Source organism: Lynx rufus, unplaced genomic scaffold, assembly GCF_022079265.1.
Source record: "Lynx rufus isolate CCGP_SWC_20201006 ecotype Redwood Valley unplaced genomic scaffold, mLynRuf1.p SCAF_4, whole genome shotgun sequence".
In the NCBI taxonomy this organism is placed as follows: domain Eukaryota; kingdom Metazoa; phylum Chordata; class Mammalia; order Carnivora; family Felidae; genus Lynx; species Lynx rufus.
In genome coordinates, this window is record NW_025814856.1 from 79,404,468 (window position 1) to 79,428,894 (window position 24,427).

Consider the following 24,427-nt stretch of genomic DNA (forward strand, 5'->3'; position numbering starts at 1 on the left):
ACTAGATTACTGGCTTATTGCAAAAGGCTATAACTCAAGAACAGATAGATATAAGAGATGCATAGGTTATGATATGGGGAAAAGGGTATAGAGCGTCTATGCTCTCTGGGTACACCGCTCTCCAGGAAGAGAGAGTTTGTTCACCAACCTGGAAGCTTTGCCAACCCCACCCTTTTGTGGTTTTATGGAGGCTTGATTACAAAGGCATGGCTAATTACATCATTGGCCATTGGTGATTGAGCTCAGTCTCCACCCCCCTTCCCTCCACAGAGGTGGGGACAAAGTGGAGGATGGGAGTCAGAGTTGCAACCTTCTAATCACATGGTTGGCTCCACTGGCCAACCTGCTTAGGTTTGGGTGACCTGGGGACATTCCAAAAGTCACCTCACAGTATCCCAGATGCCTACTAGACATGGCAGATGGAGATATCGGGTAAGATGGCTAGATGTTTGAGTCAGGGGTTCAGAGGAGAAGACTGGACTAACATGGAGGTTGTCAGTATGGATGGCATTCAAAGGCATGAGCATGGGCAAGATTATGCAGGAAGTTACCCTATGCTCCAGTCCTTTATATTGTCCCTGCTCTGCAGCAGAGCCCAGTCACACACTGCCCTCCAGGCCTCCATGGGGAGGATTAACAAGCGAGTCAATGACCGCAGCACACGGTGATGAGTCTCTGATGGGCTCATCCCAGCTTCCTCCAGAATGATCCACTTGGGGTCCCAGAGCCTCAGTTTCCTCCCCAGGTCTGAGAGATTCCCAAGAGAAGCGACAGAGGTGAGGGGCTTGGTAAATCGTTGGGCATCATTATTGGGAGTCCTGTGCTGGAGGACATTTCATTTATTCCCTGCTCATTAAGCAGATGCCTTTTCCAGGGAAACAGCTGCTTGTTTACTTACTTGTCTGCTTTGCTCAGCCCCCCCAGGGTCCTCCCCTGTGCCACCGTCTGGCCATACCGCACACCCCAGTGTATCTTACCTTTTGCCAAGTTGCCTTGAAACTCAGGCGGCTCGTTCACATCTGTTACCTGGACGGTCAGGATCTGTAGGTCAGTGACACCAACGTCATCCTTAACATAAATCTGCAACTCAAATATGTTTGGTTCCATTTCAAAGTCTAGTTGTTCCTTCCCACTGGTGACAACCTAAAAGCAAATGCAGAATTCTTAGTAACCCTGTTGAAGAAGATATGTTTGGTATGCATGCATTTTGCAAAGGGATGTTACTAGGAAGGAAACAACCAGCATCCTTTCCCTCATTGTCAAAGGAAGGGGTTGTTTTTCCTTAGTCCGTCCAACAGAAGCCCCATGACACTCCACTAAAGGGCCTCCTGCATGTGATGCCACTTTTCCTGGGAAAGAAAAATATTTAGGTGACATCCTGGTTCCATCCACTGGAGATGGAAAGCCAGGAGTTAAAACCCTGCCTGTCACTACTTGGGGTTGGCGCCTAGGCAAGTCTACTCTGAATGTAGTTAGGTTTTCTGACACTGTACTTTCCTGTGATTGCTGTTAAGTTGCATCTTGGCGTAGCATGCCATGCTAACTTTCCCAAGGCCATGTCCAAGAGTAAACAAGGGAAGGATACATCTGCAGAAATAAGGAACAATATATACTTACATCAACACCCTGTTAGTGTTTTTGTACATTTCCACACATCCTTCCACTATTGGAAACTTGTCCTCTGAATTGTGTTTTGGAAATGTGGGAGGGATACCAAGAACCAGGGATAGAGAGACATCACCAGAATCATCAGCAGGAACCTGGGAAGTCCATGATGGGAGGGTTCTGCTGAGGCTAACTGGAGTCCAGCTGGTGACCTCTCATGTCTACATGCACACTCCTGCCACCAGCTCAGACCACAGAGTGCCCAGAGTCCTTTTGGACATTTCATAAATGTCTTAATTATCCTAATGGCAGCTTTTGGTTGTTAATACGAATGGGGCCAGGCAGGCATTCAGTATCCTGTCGTGAGGAGAGCACTTAGTTCCAATCTCACTTTCATGGCTGAACCTTGGTGTGACCTTGGGGAAGTCCTGTACCTTTCCCTGATTTTGCTTCCACATGATTATAAGTAGGTAAATAATCCTCGCCCTAGTTAAACAGGTGAGGTATAAGACAGGATATCATAACAAAGAATAGGGGGTAGAGTTCATTGTGAGCCGTGTTTAGCCAGGGAAGGCTTCATGGAGTCAGCTATGGATTTCATGTTTGACTTTGCAAGATCTGGGCTGCAGATCTGGGCTGGTTGAGTGAAGACAGCCACAGATGGGAATGAATACGTGCAGTGGAGGGAGAAAGTGTGGAGGAGGGCTGAGAGAGACAAAGATGTAGTCTTGTCACTACTGTGAGCAGGGGTCAGCCTGGCACCCACGTATGTAGAGATGACCTGTCTCTGCGTCTGACGCCTGTAAGGAGAGAGGCAGCATAAGCGAGGCGTCCAGAGCATAGACTCTGGAGCCAGGCTGACTGGCTTTAAAGCCCAGCCTTCCCATTCCTTAACCCATCTGTGCCTCCATTTCCCCATCTGTAAAATGGGGACATTAAGAGCATCTACTTTAGAGGGTTGTTGTAAGGATGAAATGAGTGAAGCCACAGAACACTTAGATCACTGTTTAGCACTGAGCAAGCACCCAGCAAATGAGAGCCAGAAACCGTGCAGTGAGCGTTTGTCCCCCAGAGCAGCTCCCTCTGTCATGACCCATTCTGTTTCCTTGATTTAGACCTGAGCTTCCTGCTAAGCCCGGAGGCCTCTCCTGAACCCCAAGCTTGAGCAGATCCTTTACCACAATATTACCTACTGACAGCTCTGTGTCCTTGGGAACTAGCTCTGATTCCCCAGAGGAAGGAAACAATACAGTCAAAGAAAGAGTCCAAAATACTACATTTTGGAGTCAGAGGAACTGGGTTGCTACAAACACAAATGGGGGAGTTGTTTTTGCTGTTGCTACCAGCATTTATTAAGTGTTTACGTGCCGGGCTCTTGCCAAGCCATTTTGCCGAGTAGCTTATTAAGTCGTGGCAACAACCGCAGGTTGGTGAAGGTTCCCTGTGTTTCACGGGTAAGGAGACTAGGCCAGGGAGGGGAAGGTGCTCCAAAGGTCATTGCTGGGAGCGGTGGAGCCTCCATTTGGTTGCAGGCAATCTGGCTGCAGAGTTAGGATGAAAGACAATGTTTGGTCTCAGGTATGTTAAGTCTGAGGTCATTCTGGTCAAAGCTCAACAAATTTGCTGGTGACAGTGGGTGAGGAAATAGGAGAGTCTGGTTGAGAGAGAAAGAGGGGCAGGTGCAGGCCTCCACACGACCTCAGAGCAATGCTTGCATGCCTGCCCGGCTTCTCAGAACTATCCTTCTTCTTCTTCTTTTTAATGTTTATTTATTTTTGAGAGAGAGGTGAGAGAGAGACAGAGAGAGAGAACAAGTGGGGAAAGGGTAGAGAGAGAGGGAGACACAGAATCCAAAGCAGGCTCCAGGCTCTGAGCCGTCAGCACAGACCCCAGCGTGGAGCTCGAACTCATGAACCGTGAGATGATGACTTGAGCCAAAGTCGGACTCTTAACTAACTGAGCCACCCAGGCGCCTCTCAGAGTTATCCTTCTTGCTGCTGTTGTGGGAGAAAACTCCATGACTAACAATTGGCCACATGTGGCCAAATGGGGCTCTGACAGCTCTCTTGCTGGGCAATAGTGGGCCAGCGCAGAGTAGGGACTGCGAGCTAGGGTTCTTGGGCCAGCTTGCCAGATCCCAAGTCTCAAGTTGGCCACCAACTAGCTAAGTGAACCTGGGCACCCTGCTCAGCCTCTCCATGCCTCCATGCCCCACCTCTAACATGCAAATAATAGTAGTACAGCACTCATGGTCCTATTGTGAGTATTACATCAATGAATTCACAAAAAATTTAGGGGGATTCCTGGTATATGATAAATGCGCCATACACATGAGTTGTTATCATTAGATCATTGTCACAAATTCTCCTTGCCTGCCCCCTGTCCCCAGAAGTCTCAGCAGCTGTGTTTGAAAGTAGAGAGGCCTGAGCTCTGGCGTGATTCAGAGGTCACCCTCCGAAAGCCCTGTACAATGAAGTCCCAAGGCCAACGGTAACCAGACCTCTGGACCAGAGACCCAAAAACCTCACCATTGGACTTCTCCTGCAGACTGTCCAGTCAGCCCAAGGAGGAGTCAGGTTCTACTGTGGTGGTAGCTCTTATGAACATTTGGGGTAGGAGAAAAGGATTTTTTTTTTAATGTTTATTTATTTTGAGAGAAAGAGAGCATGCATGGGGGAAAGGCAGAGAGATGGGGAGGAAGAGAATCCCAAGCAGGCTCCACACTGTCAGCACAGAGCCCGACACAGGGCTGGATCTCATGAGCCGTGAGTCAAGAGTCAGACGCTTAACTGACTGAGCCACCCAGGCACCCCGAGAATAAGATCTTTTTGGAGGGGATAGTTGATGCCATTGGGTGGTTTCTGGGGAGAAGCAACCAATTCTTAAGAATAGCTTCAGGACTTATGAATGCGTGGCCAGTCCTAGTGCTGGCACAGAGTCCAGGAGGGCACCAGGGCTGGGACAGTCCCCTGAACACTGGAACCCACATCAGTTGAGGTGCTAATAAAATTGCCATTTCTAGAGTTCAGGAATAGGATGGGATTCTTCCTTGACTGATAGCCCTGTGTGAATCCCATCAAACATGGAAAAGGTAGGTATTTCCACCTGATTTGGGGGCTTGCCAAAACAGCAACAATGTGCATGGCAATGTAAGAAAAAAAGCCTAAGATTGGTGGTCAGGTGACCTGAGTTAAGTGCTTATTTCATCTTTAATGGCTATGTGATCTCAGACAATTCAGTTAAACTTGCCGTCTCTTTATGATCTTAGTTCTGAATTGGAATAAAGCATTTTACTTTTATTTGTTTGATTTTTTTTTTAAAGAGAGAATGCAAGCAGGGGGGATTTAAGGCTCCACACTCAGCAGAGAGCCCAATGCATGGCTCTGTCCCACCACCCTCAGATCATGCCCTGAGCTGAAATTAAGAGTTGGATGCTCAACCGAGTCACCCAAGTGCCCCAGCAATAAAGCACTTTAAACAGTGATAATATCAGTGTCAGTAGTAACATCAAGAGATCAGGATGCATATGTGAAGCAGCACGGTCACCATCATCATTAAAGGCAGTAGACTATCGAGGCTAAGGGAGGGAGCTCTTAGTGGGAACAACCCAGATGTCTGTCAGTTGATGAACAGATGGGCAAAATATGGTCTGTCCAGATGGTAGAATATGATTCAGTCACGAAAAGGAATGAAGTACTGACACACGATACAACATGGGTGACCCATGAAATTTTTTGCTTCAGGGAAACTGGCCGGTCATTAAAGACCACGTACAATGCAAATCTATTCAGAGACAATGTCCAGAATAGGCAAATCCGTTAAGACAGAAAGGAGATTAGTGGGTGCCAGCGACTGGGGGAAATAGGAAAAGGGGAGTGACTGCCGATAGACTAGGGGTTCAATTGGGCGTGATGGGATGTTCTGAAATTAGATTGTGGTGGTGGTCTGTGAAACGCTAAAAACCACCGAATTGTACATTTTATTTTTTATTTTTATTTTTTTAAACATTTATTTATTTATTTATTTATTTATTTATTTATTTATTTATTTAATTTTTTTTTAACGTTTATTTATTTTTGGGACAGAGAGAGACAGAGCATGAACAGGGAGGGGCAGAGAGAGAGGGAGACACAGAATCGGAAACAGGCTCCAGGCTCTGAGCCATCAGCCCAGAGCCCGACGCGGGGCTCGAACTCCCGGACCGCGAGATCGTGACCTGGCTGAAGTCGGACGCTTAACCGACTGCGCCACCCAGGCGCCCCTAAACATTTATTTTTGAGAGACAGAGCGGGGGAGGGGCAGAGAGAGAGGGAGACACAGAATCCAAAGCAGGCTCCAGGATCCGAGCTGTCAGCACAGAGCCCAATGCGGGGCTCGATCTCACGAACCATGAAATCATAACCTGAGCCAAAGTCAGACACTTAACCCACTGAGCCACCCAGGTGCCCCCTGAATTGTACATTTTAAATGGGTGACTTCTATGATGTACACATTATATCTCAATGAAGCTGTTTATAAGACTAGTCAGAGATATGAAGTCAGGCTACCTGGGTTCTAGCTTCGGCTCAGCCACCTGAGAGCTGTGCAACCCAGGGCAAGGTATCTCATATCTCTGTTAAATTTTGCTTCGGTTTCCTGCATCTGTAAAAAGGGCTAGTAATATAAATAAAATCATTGCGTTGTTGGAAGATTACAAGAGTAAACACATGTAGAACAGGTTCCACAGTGTCCAGCCAATACCGCATGCTGTGTAAGTGCAAGCAATTGGCAGGGCTTATAGGAACAGATGAACAGCAGCTGTGGAAGATGAGCCAGATGTCAAGGGCCAGGTAGACAGGGCAGGTGAGTTCACAGAACCAGCATCTGGGGCCCGGGAATGTACACTGGATACTGAGGTGAAGACCTCCTGAATGGGGTGCTGAGAATGCCGTGTTCCTGCGCTCTGGCCCTCAAGTCATGGCTCTTGAATGTGAATTACTGAGTCTAAATTATCCACGAGGAAACAGTCACACAGCACAGCTGCCCATTTAGACTTGGATTTCTATGAAGGGTGTGTTCTTCCATATTAAATAAGTCTCCTCATAGATTTCCTTCTGAAAAATCACAGAATTCGAGAAAAGCAGCATCACCGGACACAAGTTCATCAGCGCCTGGCTTTTGAGGAGACGAATGCCCAAACTATGCCACCCAAAGAATTTAGTTACTGTCAGTACACTTCTAACGCCTGATATCATGTAAGGGCGGTTGGCAATAAGAAACAAGACTTTTATTTGTAATAAATTGGGCATTTGGTCACTGCACTGGATTGAGTGAAGAAAGAAGGTCCCAAGTGCTCTGGGGCATCTAGCACAGAGGGCTTTATGGTGCCCCAAACAGCCCTTGTGGATCTTACTAGAGGAGAGATTGAACCAGGGAAAGAGGAGGAAATGATCACTGATCTGGAATCCCATCCATCCTCAGCTTCAGGACCCCTCTTTGTGGACAACTCCCCCTGGGAGTGAGATGTGCTTGCCTCAAAGTCGGTGCCTGACAGCCAGTTCACTTTGAAGGCATCTGTGAGGGGGCTTGAGTTGATGATCAGGGGAAACCCCGGAGTCACAGGTGCCAGCGATGCTGATAAATTCACAGAAAACTTGTGCACTGAAGTCTCAGGTGGAGAATTCTCAGCCACGTTGCTTGTAGCAGGCAAATGGATTAGGCGTAGCGCTTCTCTCCCTGTGGGTTTAAGAAGGATGCAAAACAACATGAACATAAAGCCTTGTGCTGGGAAAAAGGACTTAACAGCTCGCTCTATGGTTTCAACTCGTAGCTCGGGGCAACAATGGAACCTGGTCACTCTTGCCAGGACTGGAAATGGAAATGTGAGATCTTCTGGGAGCCAAGAAAACCACCACAAAACAACCATGAAATCTGCTTTTGTCATTCTGTAAATAAAGCTGCTGCATTTCTCTTGTCTCCCCACACCCCTTCTCTTTTCTTTGTGAAGGGCTAGAGAAACAGAAACATGATGCCTTTGGAGACAGACATTCACTTGAAGGACCTAGTCCCATCATGACTCAGGTAGTTTACAAGAGTTTATTTGCCTTGTCTGTGTCAGTGTTTGATTCAGAGGTCATCAAGAATGGAGCGATCATGATTGGCAAGCCCCAAAATCATGTTAGATCTCCTTACATCTGTAAGTAATCTCCAGGACAATTGTTTGTTATTGTTGGATGCTGGGGGCATCATGCAGAGAGGGTCAATGAGTACATCTTGATTGATACATTAACTCCCATTTCACAGACAAGAAAACGTGAGACTCAGTGAAGGCGCGTGCATTGCCTTGGACTGCACGTCAGACAGGGACTTTGACAATTTAAGAGAAAGTATGCTTCTTCCAGGAAAATCCTGGGACATTCTTAGGTCTCCTCGATACTCTGCAAGATCTTGCCAATATAGAGGAGACCAGCAGCTCCTGCTCTTTCATGCTTCCATGGTGATGCTTACTCAGGGTGTGGGGGGGGGGGGTGAAAATTGTCCTGCCCCAAAAAAACCCACGTTCACTCAGAACCTCAGGATGTACCTGATTTGGAAATAGAGTCTTTGCAGATTAACTGGTTAAGAGGAGATCATTCCAGATTAGGGAGGGCCCTGACCCACCAAATGATGTCCTTATAAGAAGAGGACGGAACACAGAGACATAGGAGGAAGAAAAGCATGTTATGCTAGAGGCAGGAATTGAACTAATGCATCTACAAGCCAAGCAGAAGCAAGCAAGCACCAAAAGCTTGGAAGCACAAATGGAACAGATCTTCTTCAGAGTTTCTAGAAGGAACCAACCCTGTCCCCACCTTGACCTCAGACCTCTGACCTCCTGAACTATCGGCATTTCAGTTCCTGTTGTTCTAAGCCATCCACTGTGTGGTAGTTTACTGTGACAGCTCTAGGAACTCAATACACTTCTCCAGTTGCCAAATAAGTGCATAAGGTAAAATCCTTTCTCTCATTTACTCCTCGAAACAATCCTCTCGCATAGGCATTAATGTCACCATTTTACAGATGAGGAAACTGAGCTGAATAATAACAAGTAAAAGAACCAAACTTTATGCTGAAGCCCTACTTGTTAGCCAGCTTCCTGATCGTGGCCACCTTTAGCCCTGGGAGACGAACCACCTGGAATTCTGGGAGGAAGTACAGGGGGCAGTAAGAGGATCAGTCCTACCAAAAGGTGTACAACTTCTAGAAACAAACCAGCCGTGGAAAAATGCTGGCTCCAGCCGTGGAAAAATGCTGGCTTTTGTAAGAGAATGTTTTTATTTCAAAATTGGGGGCGGGGCTTCAGAGAAGTAGATGCAAATGTAGGAAAAATGGAAATATAAACATACTGATACAAGCTTTCATAAATCTAAAATCATTGGGGCACCTGGGTGGCTCAGTCGGTTAAGTGTCCATCCGACTTTGGCTCAGGTCATGATCTCACGGTTTGTGAGTTTGAGCCCCGCGTCAGACTCTGTGCTGACAGCTCAGAGCCTGGAGCCTGCTTTGGATTCTGTGTCTCCCTCTCTCTTTCTTCCCCACTCACACTGTCTCTCTCTCTCTCTCTCTCTCTCTCTCTCTCTCAAAAATAAATAAACATTAAAATAATTAAAAAATAAATCTAAAATCATCTTAGTTTAGAGACTAAAATACATTGTACACAAGTTATTTTTGATTGCAGGATTAGCCAGTTTTATGGACAAGGACTGTGCAAGGGCTCAGAAAAAACAGCTGAGGTTTAGGGTAACACGGATATGGATAGATTTTTTTTTAAATCTGTCAAAATGACTTTAATATTATAGCATTCTTGTAATAAAAATTCGGAGCAAGGGGTACCTAAGTGGCTCAGTTCCTTGAGCGTCCCGACTCTTGATTTAGGCTCAGGTCATGACCCCAGGGGTCAGGGGTCAGGGTCAGGTCATGGAGCCTGCTTGAGATTCTCTCTCTCTCTCTCTCTCTCTCTCTCTCTCTGCCCCTCCCCGCCTCTTAAAAATGGAGAGCAAAATAGTAAGCTTGGAATATTTAGAGGCAAAGAGTTCCCCAAAATAGTTTTTTTATTTAAAAAAAAAATTTTTTTTAACGTTTATTTATTTTTGAGACAGAGAGAGACAGAGTATGAACGGGGGAGGGTCAGAGAGAGAGGGAGACATAGAATCTGAAACAGGCTCCAGGCTCTGAGCCATCAGCACAGATGCCTGACGCGGGGCTTGAATTCATGAACCGCGAGATCATGACCTGAGCTGAAGTCGGACGCTTAACCGACTGAGACACCCAGGCGCCCCCAAAAATAGTTTTTTTAAATGAGCAAATTAATCAATTGCTTTGGTGCTTAAGTTATTTTAGGCATAATTCCCTCTTGCTCTCTTTTCCCACAGTGGAAAATCACCAGGGCCCCCCTCCCCGTCCCCAGCTGTTCACCAGTGTTTCCTCTGTTCAGCAAGACAAGGGTAGTCCTAATAAGTAAAATGAAAGGTTGCCAATTTCAAGGGACCCCACCCCCCACCTTCACCTGCTCCTTCCCACTCACCCCAGTAACCTGGGCCTCTCCAGTCAAGAGGAAGGAAGCTTCTGCTCGTATTTAAGCAAAGCTAGAACTCCCTCAGTTTTTCTCCAGAGCAGCCTGCAGTTAGGGTGTGCCCAAATGAATAGACTGAAAACAAGTAACCACTTGCTTTTTCTAAGCTCCTACTCATCAGGCATTGTGTAGGCTTTCCTGCCTGATCTCAGCTGTTCTAAACACAATCCTGCCATGTAGGTATTACCATCACCATTCTGCACATCTGTGATTGCACTCAGTAAGGGGCTGTGGCAGGCCTGGATCACTGCCTCTGGATCTTCTAGATGACAGATGGTACATACCAACTACAGACCGTCTGTCACGTGCCCGTCGGGTGACCATGCACGTAAGGCACCATGCATCCTGATGGTGCTGGGGCCTGGTAAGAAATTGGCCCCTCCACCCAGATGTTAGATGTGGCGATGCAATCTGTAAGAGGCTGTTTGGGGGAACAGCATAAGGAATCGTGCTGGGGTATTAGCTTGACATGGGCTCAGGGTGTGAGAGGCTTGCTAGGTGCCACTCGGGGCTTTCCACAGCCTCGCCCTGAACAGGCAGCTTACCATGGCCACCAACCTTGGCGCGACTCCTCTGATGAACTGAGAAGACAGGTCAAGCCGTGCTCTTCAAATATCTCCCACTGATATCATTTAGTTTGCTTTGCAGAGAGTGTTTCCACTGATCTTGTTGTGTTCATTTTAACTTTGATAAGCCCTGGGTTCTGGAAACTAATTCCATGAAAGAACCAGCCTTCCAATCCCAGGCATCTGACTCCAAGCACAAGTCTCTTTGCACAGCCGCACACTGCCCCCTCCTATTTGTAGAGCTTTCATACTCCTCCGTGAATGGTCATATTTTGCAAGGTAGTGAGGGAGATATTTTGAAGGGGGAAGGACAGAGGGAAGGTTAGAAGCCAGGGAAAGGCTCTCCCTAAGACACCACGCGCTTGCCTTCTGAAGCTGGTCTTCCAAACTTTCTCTGGCGGTCTGAGCAAGAAAGAGGCTTTAATGGAATTTGACTTACACATGCATCTTAATTAAGGATCAAATTAGAATTGCTTGAAGCGTACACTTTGAAAAAGAAAGAACACGCAGAAGATTTATTATCAGTCACCGAGCCCACTGAAACATCTTGCTTGGGGTTGGGATCTGGATGGATGATGTGCTCACTTGTTTCGAAATGAGCGAAAGCGCTGCCTTGCCAGATATGGACCAACAAGGCCTCCTCCTGGAAGCCCGTGTTGGAATAATTAAGGCCTCTGCAGCCTCAGTTGTGGGGGAAGAAGCTGGCCACCCTGGGCCTCCGACACCAAAGTGACTGTGTGGTTCAGGAAGCGTGGGTGATGCCATCTTCTCCCTCCAGGAACACAGCTGCTCTCACAGTGTGATTTCAATACAGGGCAGTCCTTGCCTGAGACCGTCACTCAGTAAGTACCTTTTCTTTCTCTCCACTAGCTAATCAAAATGGTAGGGAGAGAGATCAAGGAGTGTTGTGAAAAAAGAATGAGATTTGGAATTGGAGCTCTTGCTTGAAGTTTGAGCTTTGCCACTACTTAACGTGTGACCTTGGGCTGGTCCCTTAACTTCTCTGGGGCCCTCTGTCCACTTCTATCTCTCAGGGCTATGGTGCTGCACTATGGTAGCCATTAAACAGAGTTCAATTGCTAAACAAGACTCATAGAAGCCGAGAGAGAACGCTTGCAAATCTACAGTTGATTACAGAAAAAGGAGGCAGTATAGCAACAACATTAAGTGAATATCTGCACCAGGACTAAAGGTGGCCTCATGTCTTGAGGATCAGAGAGGCCAGGCACCAGCTTTTTTCATCCTGTTTTCCCTAAGGGTCATAACAGAATGCATTTGCTCAGATCAGAGACCACTGACGTATCTAATGATACCTCACCACCTGGGAACCCCAAATAGAGTCTCCACTGGACATTTTTCTATTCTGTTGGTCATGTAGGCACCATCTTGTTACATAACCAGCTTCCACAACAGCGCCTTCCAAGCCAGGTGCAAATCATCAATCTCACTGTTGTCAATAAACAATGCTTGCAGGCCCATACAAATAATTCGGAAACTCCCAGGACCCATGGGAGTGGCACCGTTAATCAGTGTGCTTCTTGCCTTGAGCAGAGGTCAGTTCTGTGCAGGAACTTCAGTGAAGCAACTCAGGCTAATTCCAGGCCTACGAGATTTCACTCTCACAGCAAAGATACCATACACTGAAAACGCAAATACTCGCCAAACCATCAAGCATTATAGAATATTGTTTCAGTATATGCAATGTCTTCCTGTGCCTTTAATTTCCAAGATGTATACCTCCCTAGGTGAGATTCTCACCTGTCTTCTTTGGGGAGCTGATCCATGCCAAGCAAGGCTAATAATAGCGGGGAGCCCTGAGTAAGACACAGAAGAAAAGATGGTGACTCTACTCGCGATTCTGGAAATTACACTGGGCCATAAGTAGCAGGAGAAAGATGTATGTGTCTCAGAGCAACCCTCTGGTGCTGGCCCAAGAAGGGCTGGTTTCTGGCAAACCTCTTCCAATTCCATGGGGGTGGAAATACAGATGGATTCCAGAGACAAAATTCTTGAACTTGAGAGAGGAAGACAACCAGATTGCCATGGGAAGGAGGTAGGGGGAGTGCCGAGAGGAGGAACACCTTTTGTTCCTCTGAGGTTGACTCTACACAGGAAGGTGATGTTACAGAAGAAGTAGAAGCCTTTTACAATGTTTGTTGGTTCCCATATATCAGATTGATCAGCCAACGGAAAGACTTTCAGGGGATGGGCTCCATGTTCCTGCCTTTTGAAATGATGAGAGCATTAATAATGAAAGGTTGCACCCAGTTCCTCAAGGAGCCTGAGACATTGAGCCTTAGTCCTCTTTTTGACTTCCCAGCACTGCCTAGCACAAGATCAGGAGCAATGGCCAGCCTGGGGGGTCTTCCTAGAGAGACATGAGCTAGCCTCATGCCTGGTGCTCTGCGGAGAAGACTCAAGTCAATGGCACTGGTACCTTTTTCACGTTCATGTGGATCTTCCAGCTACCAAGGAACCCTTCTTTCATTAAACACCCTGGAATTTTTAATCCCCAAGAGAGTAACACAAATGTTACTTCCCTCGAAGAACTTTCTCAAAATGTAGACAACTTTCAGCGGGCAGTGGATTTGAATACACACAGGAACACTTGCTAAGTCCTCCAGCTTCAGGAATGGCGCGTGGTCTTTTGGTACTGATAGAACCCGAAGACTGTTTCATCTCAATTCTTTTCCACCGGTGTGCTTGGGAGGTTTATCTGCTTTATGTTCTCGTGGGGCTTTCCTCTGTAAGACGTGGTGGGAGTGCAACACTGTAACATCTGTAGCATCCTGAAGAGAAACTGTTTGATTTCTCTCATCTTAACAGAGGGTGGGAAGGACAGAAGCTAATTTAAATGACAGTACAAGCAGGCATCTGATCTAAATTTCTGTGTTGTGGGGGAAGGTATCAGTAAATGCGTGTGTGTGTGGGGGGGGGGGGAAGACCCAGAAAGGGATGATGATCCATGAAAACAACAAATATTTATTGGATCCCTTATATATGTATGTGACATGCGGGGACCACAGAGCAGTAAGAGATACAAAACCTGTTATTGCAGGGCTGACATTCCCCTTGAGGAAACACGACAGACACATAACGGATGAATTCTAGAATAACTCTTACTACCTTTTGTTAAGCATTCATTTCGTGTGGGGCACTGTGTTCAAACCTTGGCATACATCCCATGTGTGGGCAAGAGGAGCTCCACGGTACAGTGGGAAGAGTACCCACCAGGAGTCGGGGCAATCCAGGTGGGCTCTCTGGAGGAGGTGGAGCTTGACTTGGGTGTTAGAGGATGCAGAGAAGTTAGACCACATGAGAGGAAAGAGGATATTGTTTGAGATTATTATGGTGATGCCTGTTTCCAACACCCTGAAAACAGGTGCCAGTGTGGCTGCCCCCCCCCCCCAATGTGTGACTCTAGTGTTTGAGAGGGAGGATAAGAATTGGGTTCTCAGACTCACAAAAGAAGGTGAGAGGGAAATAGTCTGCATCACAGCAGACCTTCCAAAAACCGAGATTTTCCCTTTGGAAGCAAAAGCGTGGTGCAGTGCATGGTCTTTTGGAGATGGGGGTGGGGGTGGGGGTTGAGTGTGGTTTTGATAAGAAATTTCAAGTATTTATTGCAAACCTTTGTGATCTGTCCCTTTCACACGTCCAATAATAAGATTCCAAATGATCATATCCACTATGAGACGTTGGGTTCTTGCTGAATTCACTCTTTCCTCAATGGCAATGTCACCTCTTAACTCAAATGATTGTGGTCCTAGAAGCCTATATTTCTGGGAAAATCTCAAATGTTTACTTCAAGTGAGAGTCTGAGCTGCTCAAGACCCAGCCTCACAGTCCCTCTACCAAGTAGAAAATCTCAAGATTCAAGAGGGTTCAATTAGAGGAAACCCAGTCATTTATTTATGTTATTAACAGACCAAAAGGGAATGTTAAATGGTCATTTCCATAAATCTGGAAAAAGCATTTGATTTAAAAACTATTTTGATTTAGAAATAAATACCTGAAAAAAGAATAAAAGTTATCTCCTTAACATGTAAAACATTTCTGTTTCACACCGAAAGTTAACATCATCCTTAATGGGGAATAAGACAAGAATGTACACTCTTTTTTTTTTTTTAAGTTTATTTATTTATTTTGAGAGAGAGAGAGAGAGAGAGAGAGAGAGAGCACAAGCAGGGAAGGGCAGAGAAAGAGGGAGAGAGGGAGAGAAACAAGCAGGCCCCGAGCTGTTGGTGCAGAGCCTGATGTGGTGTCCAGTTTCATGAGATCATGACCTGAGCTGAAATCAAGAGTCAGACACTTAACTGACTGAACCACCCAAGCGCCCCACTTATCATTGTTTAACAACAGCCTGAAGGTACGGGCCTGGTAATTAGATAAGAGAGATAAGTACAAAATAGAACGATAGGCAAGGAAGAATATAAATGTTGATTATTTTCAAAACCTAGAAAATGCATGAGAGTCACCTGGAAAACCATTACAAATAATCAGGTACGTCATTAGTAGGGTTCGATCCATTGCACAACAATCAGTTAAAACATACAAGAGAAGATAAGATTCCTTCCACAAATACAGAAAAAGGAGAAGGAAAAGAAAGAACTAGAAGGAAACATAATCATAATCAGAATGTGCAAGATCCCTGTGAAGGAAATCTTAAAATAATCTGGAAGAAAACAAAGACTTAAACAACTGTCTAGAACAGTTGAACAGGAAGGCTCACGTCATACGTAATAAGCACTACCATTTACTAAGCATTTACCACTCCTCTCAGTGTGTTCCTGCATAACTCATCAAATATGTAAATTATCCCTAAATTAATCTGCAAATTTCACATGATTGAATTCCACACATTCTGCATATACTACCTATTCAAAAATAAGATTTAATTTAAAAAGCTCAATTTCCATAATCCAAGCTGACAACATTAAAGAGATCACCCGGGATTCTTGAAGCTCTTGAAGAAGGAAGAGGGACTACAAGAAGCAGTAGGTTCAATCCTTGGTGCTTCATCCGAAGACATTGTCTTTGCTCAAGACTAAGACAATGGCCCCTTGATACCTCAGTTTTCCCATAGGATGATCTGCCAACTTCAAGTTGCCCCCACAAGACTCCAGAGAAAGGCCAGAGTCTCCACAAAGACTGACTTGACATACTCACAAAGCTCTGTAGTGAAAACCATTCTTCCAACCTTATACCCTGGAAGGACAGGCACAGGCCGGTTACCAAGGGGAGAAAATGAAGTCTGCACAGAGACTAGACTTTAGTCTAGACTGGAGACTAGACTGTAGCTTCTTTTGGTGCGCCCCCTTCCCAGAGCACCTGCCCAGCCTCCTCGGGCTCCCCGTCATTGCATTATCTCGTTCGCCAGTGCCAATAAGCCCACCATTGAGCAAGACCTCTCAGATGCAATTTCCTCCTCGGGGACGTTATCACTCAGTGGTATCATGCAAACAGAGAGCAGCCCAAACAAGGGACAAAATGGAGTTCCTACCTGACATGGCATCCAGGAGAACCAGGAGAAAAACTGCCCCCTGCATACTGGATAGTTCACTTCTGTATGCACTTCCAGGATATTACCCAGTAGCTGAATCCCGCCCAAGACCCAACATTTATTCCAAATGCCACTCATCTTCCCTTCCTGCCTTTGTTGCCATGTGAGAAAGCAAACAGAGGCTTTGGTGGTAGCTCGGGGAGACTAAACACCACAGGACTGTTTGTTCTTTGATTACCTGCTTCTGTGACCGCATGGTTACCCAAGAGGCCAACCAGCCGGCCCTGGTGAGCTCAGAGTCCCTCTTAAAATTCTACACCCACCATGTGTCTTGACAGAGAGCCCAAAAGAGAAGTGGAAAGAGCAAAGAAAGCAGAGACACAGAGATGATGCTAAAAGCTGGGCATAAGCATAGACATCCATGTAGTCTCAGCCGCCCTATAACCAGATGTCTTATGATTCTTTTTCTTTTTTAATTTTTAAAATTTTAAAATTTTTCTTTTTATTTTGAGAGAGAGGGCAAGCAGGGGAGGGACAGAGAGAGAGGGAGAGAGAATCCCAAGCAGGCTCCTTGCTGTCAGTGCAGAGCCCGACGTGGGGCTCCAACTCATCAAATTCACAAACCACGAGATCACGACCTGAGCAGAAGTCAGACACTTAATTGAGCCACCCAGGCTCCCCAGGCATCTTGTCGTCCTTGGAGGCAGGGTAGTGAAGTGGGACTTTTTCTGCTACCCTGAATTGATGAGTAGGGCTCTGAGTTGGGACCAGACCCTTCTCAAGGCAGACTGGCTGTGATAGACCTGGCCCTTTGACTGCATCCATAACCACCGTCCCTCTAGCCCTCAACGTGGTTTGTGGACAAAGATTACTGGAGTAGTGAGGCAGACTTCCGCCTGCTGGGAGTGATGTGGCCCATCCCTTGGGGCCAGGTGCTGCCCTATATGGTGCTTTTGTGCCCCATGTGGCCCCATGCTAGGCTCCAAGGCGTGGTGAGCGAAACACAGCCGGGCTGGAGTCCAGAGAAGTTCAGAGAAGGAGCAGTGGCAGGACAAGGGTGGGGCTGGCGCGGCCCGACCTCTCGGTGTGGTGCAGTGAGAACAGTAGTTGACATAGCGAAAGGAAGCCAGACTTAGACCCTCTCTCCTGCTCCTCACACCCGAGAACTGCCTGTGGCAGGAGGGGGCCCAGCAGCCCAAGGCTGGTGGCCCGAGTGGGGGGGGGGCATTCCCCACAAGTAAACCAGCATTTGGCTACTCGGAGGTCACCCCTGGCCAGTTAGTCAGTATGAGCCCGAGGAAGGCCACAACCAATTGAGAGAGACAGAACGAGGCCAGCTAGGGGGACTCACACATCCCTTTCCCTCCACCTCCTCGGAGTCCTGCCCCAGCACAAAGGGAGGAGGCCTGTTCGCACCTCACGTCCAGGCCCCAAACTCTCAGAATCCCAGCTCTGGCTTCAACAACCTTGAAATGAAACTTGAGTCAAGTTGGGGCTCCTGGGGTGCTCAGTCAGTTAAGCATCCGACTTCAGCTCAGGTCAGGATTTCAGCTCATGGGTTTGAGCCCCACATGGGGCTCTGTGCTGACAACTCAGAACCTGGAGCCAGCTTCGGAGTCTGTGTCTCCCTCGCTCTCTTTGCCCCTCCCCCCCTCACATTGTCTCTCTCTTTCTCTCTGTCAAATAAATAGACATTAAAAAAAAAGAAAGAAACTTAAGTCAAATTTGAGATGGAAGTAAAGTCTATGATGGACTGTGAGTAATTAGAAGTGATCTGGAAGCAAGACCTTAAGGGAGATTTAATGGAGGCCAGTAGACGTGTTAGTTCATACGCCCCTGAACCGAGGTTGCTCTATGAACTGCTTGCAGCCTCTTCTGGGCACAAGGAGACGAGGACTCATAAGGCTAAGTGACCTGCCCCTGGTCAAGCTGCCAGTCAGTGGTCAGGCTGGCATTAGCCTCTCCTGCTTCCCAAACCCAGGGCGGCGAGGCTGGCGTCCTTCCTTTCCACCACATGCAAGCCTTCGTCAAGCTCCTTCCAGACACCACAGGGCTGCCTGCAGCCTCTTTTCCCAATTTTGCTGCCACCGCTTTGGTTTAAGGTCCTGGCCTCTGACCTGGACCATCTCAATAGCAGCCAGTGCGTCCTATAGGAAACTGTCAGGTTAATTTCCCAAAAGTACCCCTGCTCCCGCTGTCCTGCTTAACACAACAAGCAACTTTTCCCTTAGGAAAAGTTGACTTTTCCTGTACAAGGCAGTAAGATTCGGAATGTCAGCATGTAAGTTCCTGTCTGAAATAGGTAGATGGCAAAAAACAACATAACACCATAGGTTTTTCTGTGTGACCTTAGGCAAATTACCTTCCTTCCAGAATCTCAGTTGCACCCGTATAAATCAGGGAGAATAATCCCTGTTGTGTAGCATTCTTGCAAGCCGCACGTGAGATAATGAAGGGAAAGACACTGGCCCGTGGATGTGCTCCAGCGATACTATTTTTTTCCCAATAGGACATCTCCAGGACAGCGGCAAAGGCGAAAACATAGTAGGTACTCAATAAACACGGGTTGAAAACGTATGAGTTAGTAGTTGCCAAGTTACCAATTCTCACCTCTCAGTTTTTCCTGTCATATTAGTTACTGTAAATAATCCATTTCATTATGCATAATTAAAGCTGAAGTGATGGCTCAGATGAAGTTATGGAAAACGTCAGAATAATTAAGCCTTTGAATTAAAGAAACTCACATCTGTTTAATTTTCAGCCTGACTGCACAGCGTTCCTCATGTTGCCGTTCTCACCAGGATATGGAGAATCTCCACTTCCTTCCTGGTCCAGGGATCATAAGGGTCAGGTTTTGGGGGAAAAAAATTTAAGTTTATTTATTTATTTTAAGAGAGAGAGAGCGAGAGAGAGCAGGGGAGGGGCGGGGGGGGGGGAGGGGAAGAATCCCAAGCAGACCTTTCAGCACAGAGCCTGACACAGAGCTCGAGCTCACTAACTGTGAGATGGTGACCTGAGCCGAGATCAAGAGTCGGACACCTAACTGTCTGAGTCACCCAGGCACCCCTCGGATTTTGGAACTTGTGGGTTTGTTCTGTGATTACAGCTTCTGTTTTCAGTCCTGAGGTTGTTTCTGCCACTAGGGTGTTCTGTGATCTGTTCGTAAGCTCCTGTCTTCTTCTGGAAGCATGAGGTCTGGTCCCAGGGATGCAGCTGGGCCAGAATCCCCTGGAGGCAGGACCCCGAGTCCCCTTGCTCTCCTGTGCCTAAGTCCTCCTGGTCCCACCAGGGTCTGAGACAGGTGATGTGAAAGAAGTGCCTGGAAGGGTCTGGAACACTTGGGGCAGGCTCCCCTGCATGAAAGACCTTCATTTTGTCTTATTGCTGAATAATATTCCATGGTATGGACATCCCACATTTACTTTGTCCATTCATCAGTGGTGGACATTTGGGTTTTTTTCTACTTTTTGGCTATTATGAATAATGCTGTTATGAACACTCGTATAAATTTTTGCAGGGACATATGTTTTCATTGCTCTTAGATAAATACCCAGGAGTATATCATTGGTGGGTCATATGGTGACTCTGCCAGATCTTTCTCTTTTTTTTTTTTTTTTCCTGTGGTTGGGAAAAAACCAACCAGTTTTTACTGGGGGCCCCAGGTAAGGGGGCCTCTTCCCTATCAACAGAGACACTCAACAGTTTCTTCAGCCACTCCAAGCTTGGACCCAGGGGATCCTGGGATGCCTGGCACATGGGGTTCATGCCCATCATTTCAGAGGAGCACTAGGTGGCTTGGTTGATCATGATGGTGTGATTATTGTGGGAGCTGAAACGGGGAAGAATTATAGCAAGGCCCCTGATGGTGAAGGACATGACCCACGCTGGCTCTTGGCCCAGACATTCTTGAGGAACGCTGTGCATCTAGTGGCCATCTTGGCCTGCCAGATCATCCTTGTGGACAAATAGCTAATTTTGCCTTGAAGCCAGCTCCTTCTCCATTGTCCTTTGTTGGCCTTCTTAGAGTCCCTTTCCCAAGCTATACTCCTCCTCTTACTTAGTTAGTCCAAGTGCTCAAAAAAGTAAAAGTAATTAATGAAAAGTAAATCCTCCTGACCACTCCTGTTCCCCAGAAACTGTTTCTCTCCTCAGAGGCAATCATTATTGTCAGAATCTTGTGATCTTTCTAGAGGCAGTCTGTGCATATGCAAACATATACTAATCTATGTAGTCTATGCTTTAGTACAAATTAAAGCATATGACATACTCTGGACTTGGCCTAGTTTTTTTATTTTACTGTATTGTGGAAATTCTAACATTTTTTTAAATGTTTATTTATTTTTGAGAGAGAGAGACAGAGTGTGAGTTGGGGAGAGGCAGAGAGAGAGGGAGACACAGAATCGGAAGCAGGCTCCAGGCTCTGAGCGGTCAGCACAGAGCCTGACGCGGGGCTCGAACTCGTGAACCATAAGATCATGACCTGAGCTGAAGTTGGACACTTAACTGACTGAGGCACCCAGGCGCCCCTATATTGTGGAAATTCTAACATATCAGTACATGTAGAGCAGCCTCATTCTTTTTAATAACCGCATACTTGTCTGTTATATGGATGTCCCTTTTGATGGTTGTTTGCTTTGTTTCCAATCCTTTTCTACTACAAATAATGCTGCAATAAATATCCTTGAACATACCTAACATTACACCTGTGAAGGTATGTCGGTAGATTAAATTCCAAAAAATGGAATTGCTGAATTGAAGGAAATGTGATTTTAACCTCTTGATGGATATTACCAAAATATTCCTCAAAAGGGCTGTTTCATTTTGTGCTCCTACTAATAACATGGGAGCATGTGGGAGAGTTCCCCCAAACCCTTGCCTGCACAATGTTATCAGACATTTTATTTTTTGCCGTTCTGTTAAGTAAAAAAAACCAGTGTGTTATTTCAATTTGCATTTCCCGTCTCATGAGTGAGGTTGAACATCTTTTTCCAATATTTGCCTCAAACAACTAGAAAATGTAAAAACTGTGTTAGAACTATAGAATTTTAGAGGCTGAAAGGGCCACAGAGATCTTCTAGTTGAGTACTATAGACGCCTTGCATTTTCTAGGTAAGAAAACAGTTCAAATGTTTTGCCCTAGCTCATGAGATGTTAGCAGAGGACCATGAATGGACGGATGCCAAGCCTCTGCATTCTGAGTCCTGCTGCCTTTCTCCCACTCTAAAAATGTTGTTAATAATAGTAGGAAGAGAACACCAGCAGCAGTAAGTGACTGATGTGTGTGTTACTTCATAGAAAACACTTTCATGCGCAGATAATGCCTTCTGCTGTGACTACTTCATTGACCAATGCTTAGAACGTGCCAGTTAAGTGTTCCAAGCTGCTGCCTCTCTCCCTCAACATATAATGTGAGAATATAGACATTCTGCCACAGAAGTCGGGCATGCAGAGCAGCGGCTGCCTAATAAGCAGAGAACTGTGGCTGGACACGGTTCTGAGGAAGGGCCTGAAGAGCAGGAATGGATGGTCAGTCACTGGCTATTTGGACATGATTATCACTGTCATCACAGAATTTGCTGGGGCCAGCACACCTGAGGTCTCCAGCTTTGGGGAGCTCTGACTGAGAAGATAGTGGTCAAGAAGGAAGAGAAAGCTCTGCCAAAAGGTGCTTAAAGGGCCCTTCAAATGTATATATGCATGAATCTGCACGTGTGGAGGTGTCGCCATGAAATGAGACTTTTGATCTTGAATTCTCATTTGAACTGATATAGAAAACCTCACCCAACTATTTTCAGTTAAACCTACCCAGCTTCAGTGACTTCCTAGCCATTCTGGTTTCATAACGAAGTCACAATCAACATTTTATTCCCCCTCTGTCTCCTTGTCCCCCCTCTTTCTCTTTATCCCTGAGACTAACACTTATATCCAGCTCCTTTCATATTCGCCAACATGGCGGCGAGGGCTTGGGATCAGGGTGGTGGCTGGGCACCTACTTCTTGGTGCTTTGCTGCCCTGCTGCTTCAGATGTACCCCCATCCTGCCTGGTCTCCGAGACCTCTTCCCAGGTTTTCTGCACTCCTGTCCATGGGCTGCAGCCTTCTGACATAGTGTTCCCTCCTTCTGGGCTCAAGGCCCCATGGGCTTGCTGCTTCCTAGATATTTTCTGTGTCTCACTCAGGAGCCCTGGGTATATTCAGATGGCCATCCACACCCTGTCAGACATACAGGAAGCTCAGGCTAGCTTCTAGACCTGTATGTCATGCTGCCATTTCTACCCTACTGTTGCTACACAACAATGAAGCCCCTTATGGTCTCCCTGGACTTCATCCGGGGAACAGGTCCTCTCCATTCTCAGATCTCCAAACTCAACAGGAGCTCCTGTGTGCCTCCAACAGACACACCCACATCTCTGAAGTGGCTAGTGTGGAGGCACTGGGAAGAGGCACAGCTTCCACACTGCATCCAATAGCCTCATTTCCCCTTCAGCTCTCCTCTCTCCACTCAGGGTAAGGGTTTCATCTGTTAGCCCAGAAGTAGGGGGGGTGTGGGTGGAGATAAGACAGGGAAAAATGGGTGCTGCTTGCTCACATCTTCTTTCAGATTCTTCTGCCTATGGTCAAAAAATACTTTATGGGAAGCTAAGGCTGATGCCACCACGAACCACAGACTAGGGGGCTTCAACAACAGAAATTTATTATCCTACCGTTCTGGAGACTGGAAGTCTGAGATCAAGGTTATCAGCTGGATTGGGTCCTCTTGAAGGCGGTGAGGAAAAATCTGTTCTGTGCTTCCCTCCTAGCTTCTGGGGGTTTACTGGCATCACCCCCATTGGTGCCTTCATCCTCACATCACATTCACCCCGTGTGCATGTCTGTCCTTGTGTCCAGATTTCCCCTCTTATAAGGACACCAATCATATTGGATCAGGGCCTATGCTAGACTGCTCTTTAGCTTAATTACATCTGCAAATAAGGTCACCGTGATAGTTAATTTTATGTGTCGACTGAACTAGACCATGGCATCCAAATATTTGGTCAAACATTAGTCTAGATGTTTCTCTGAAGGTATTTTTTACTTGAGATTAATATTTAAATCAGTAGGCTTTGAGTAAGGCAGAGTCCTCTCCATAATGTGTGTAGGGGGTAAATCCCATCATTTGAAAGCCTTCACAGAAGACTGACCTCCTAGGGTGCCTGGGTGGCTCAGTCGGTTGAGCATCCGACTGTAGCTTAGGTCATGATCTCACGGTTTGTGGGTTCGAGCTCCGCACCGGGCTCTGTGCTGACAGCTTGGAGCCTGGAGCCTGCTTTGGATTCTGCCACCCTCTCTCTCTGCCCTTCCGCAGCTCACACTCTGTCTGTCTACCTCTCTCTCAAAAATAAACATTAAAAAAATTTTTTTAATTAAAAAAAAAGAAGGCTGACCTCCCCCAGGCAAGAAGAAATTAGAGAAGCAGCCTGCCTTTGAACTCAAACTGCAACTCCTCCTTGGGTCCCCAGCTTGCCAGCCCTCTTTGCAGATTTTTGACTTGCCACACCTGCACAATGACCTGAGCCGATTCTTCAAAATCAATCAATTTCATAGAGAAAGAGAGAGAGGTACGGATAGAAAGATATTCTGTTCGTTCCGTTTCTCTAAAGAACCCTGACTGCTACTAATGTAATTGTATTCTGAAGTATGGGAGGTTAGAACTTCAATATATATTTTGGGGAAATTCAACCCATAACAGAAACCATTCAGGGTGCAAGTGAATGATGTGTGTGAGAATGGGGGCAAGCATTTCCCTAATGCCATGCATGTCCCACCCTCCAGGAATGCTGTCACTGTCAACAGCACCATTTTCCAGTCCCACCAGCAATGTGTGAGTGTTCAATTTCTCCACATCCTTGGTATGTCTTTTAACTCTCTTAATCCATAGGTCCCCTTCTACCATTTTTTCCCTTGGAAATTATTTGTTATTTGTCAAACTAGACCATTTTTTTTTTCCTGTGGGTATTCCCTCAGTCTCTATTTTAATGATTATATTCACATGTATTGTTTCAAATATTTCCATCATCCCTATATTTCCTGTTATCTCCCCCATCTCAAGCAATGCAACCCCTCCCTCCATTCCCTCCAGCCACACTGGCTTTGTATCTCTTCAAGAATACCAAGCACTTCCTGG

The 24,427-nt window shown here is 46.4% G+C and overlaps 1 protein-coding gene across 1 annotated transcript in view; it reads right to left on the reverse strand.

Moving 5' to 3' along the window:
- Positions 1-16,310, reverse strand: part of CDHR3 (cadherin related family member 3) — a 64,804-nt gene extending 48,494 nt beyond the window's left edge. The window contains exons 1-3 of the mRNA XM_047097160.1: positions 16,265-16,310; positions 7,118-7,320; positions 978-1,143 (exon numbers count right to left, since the gene is read on the reverse strand). Of these exons, the coding sequence (XP_046953116.1) occupies positions 978-1,143; positions 7,118-7,320; positions 16,265-16,310 (415 nt within the window). The remainder of the gene's footprint in view (positions 1-977; positions 1,144-7,117; positions 7,321-16,264) is intronic.
- Positions 16,311-24,427: the final 8,117 nt, after the last annotated feature.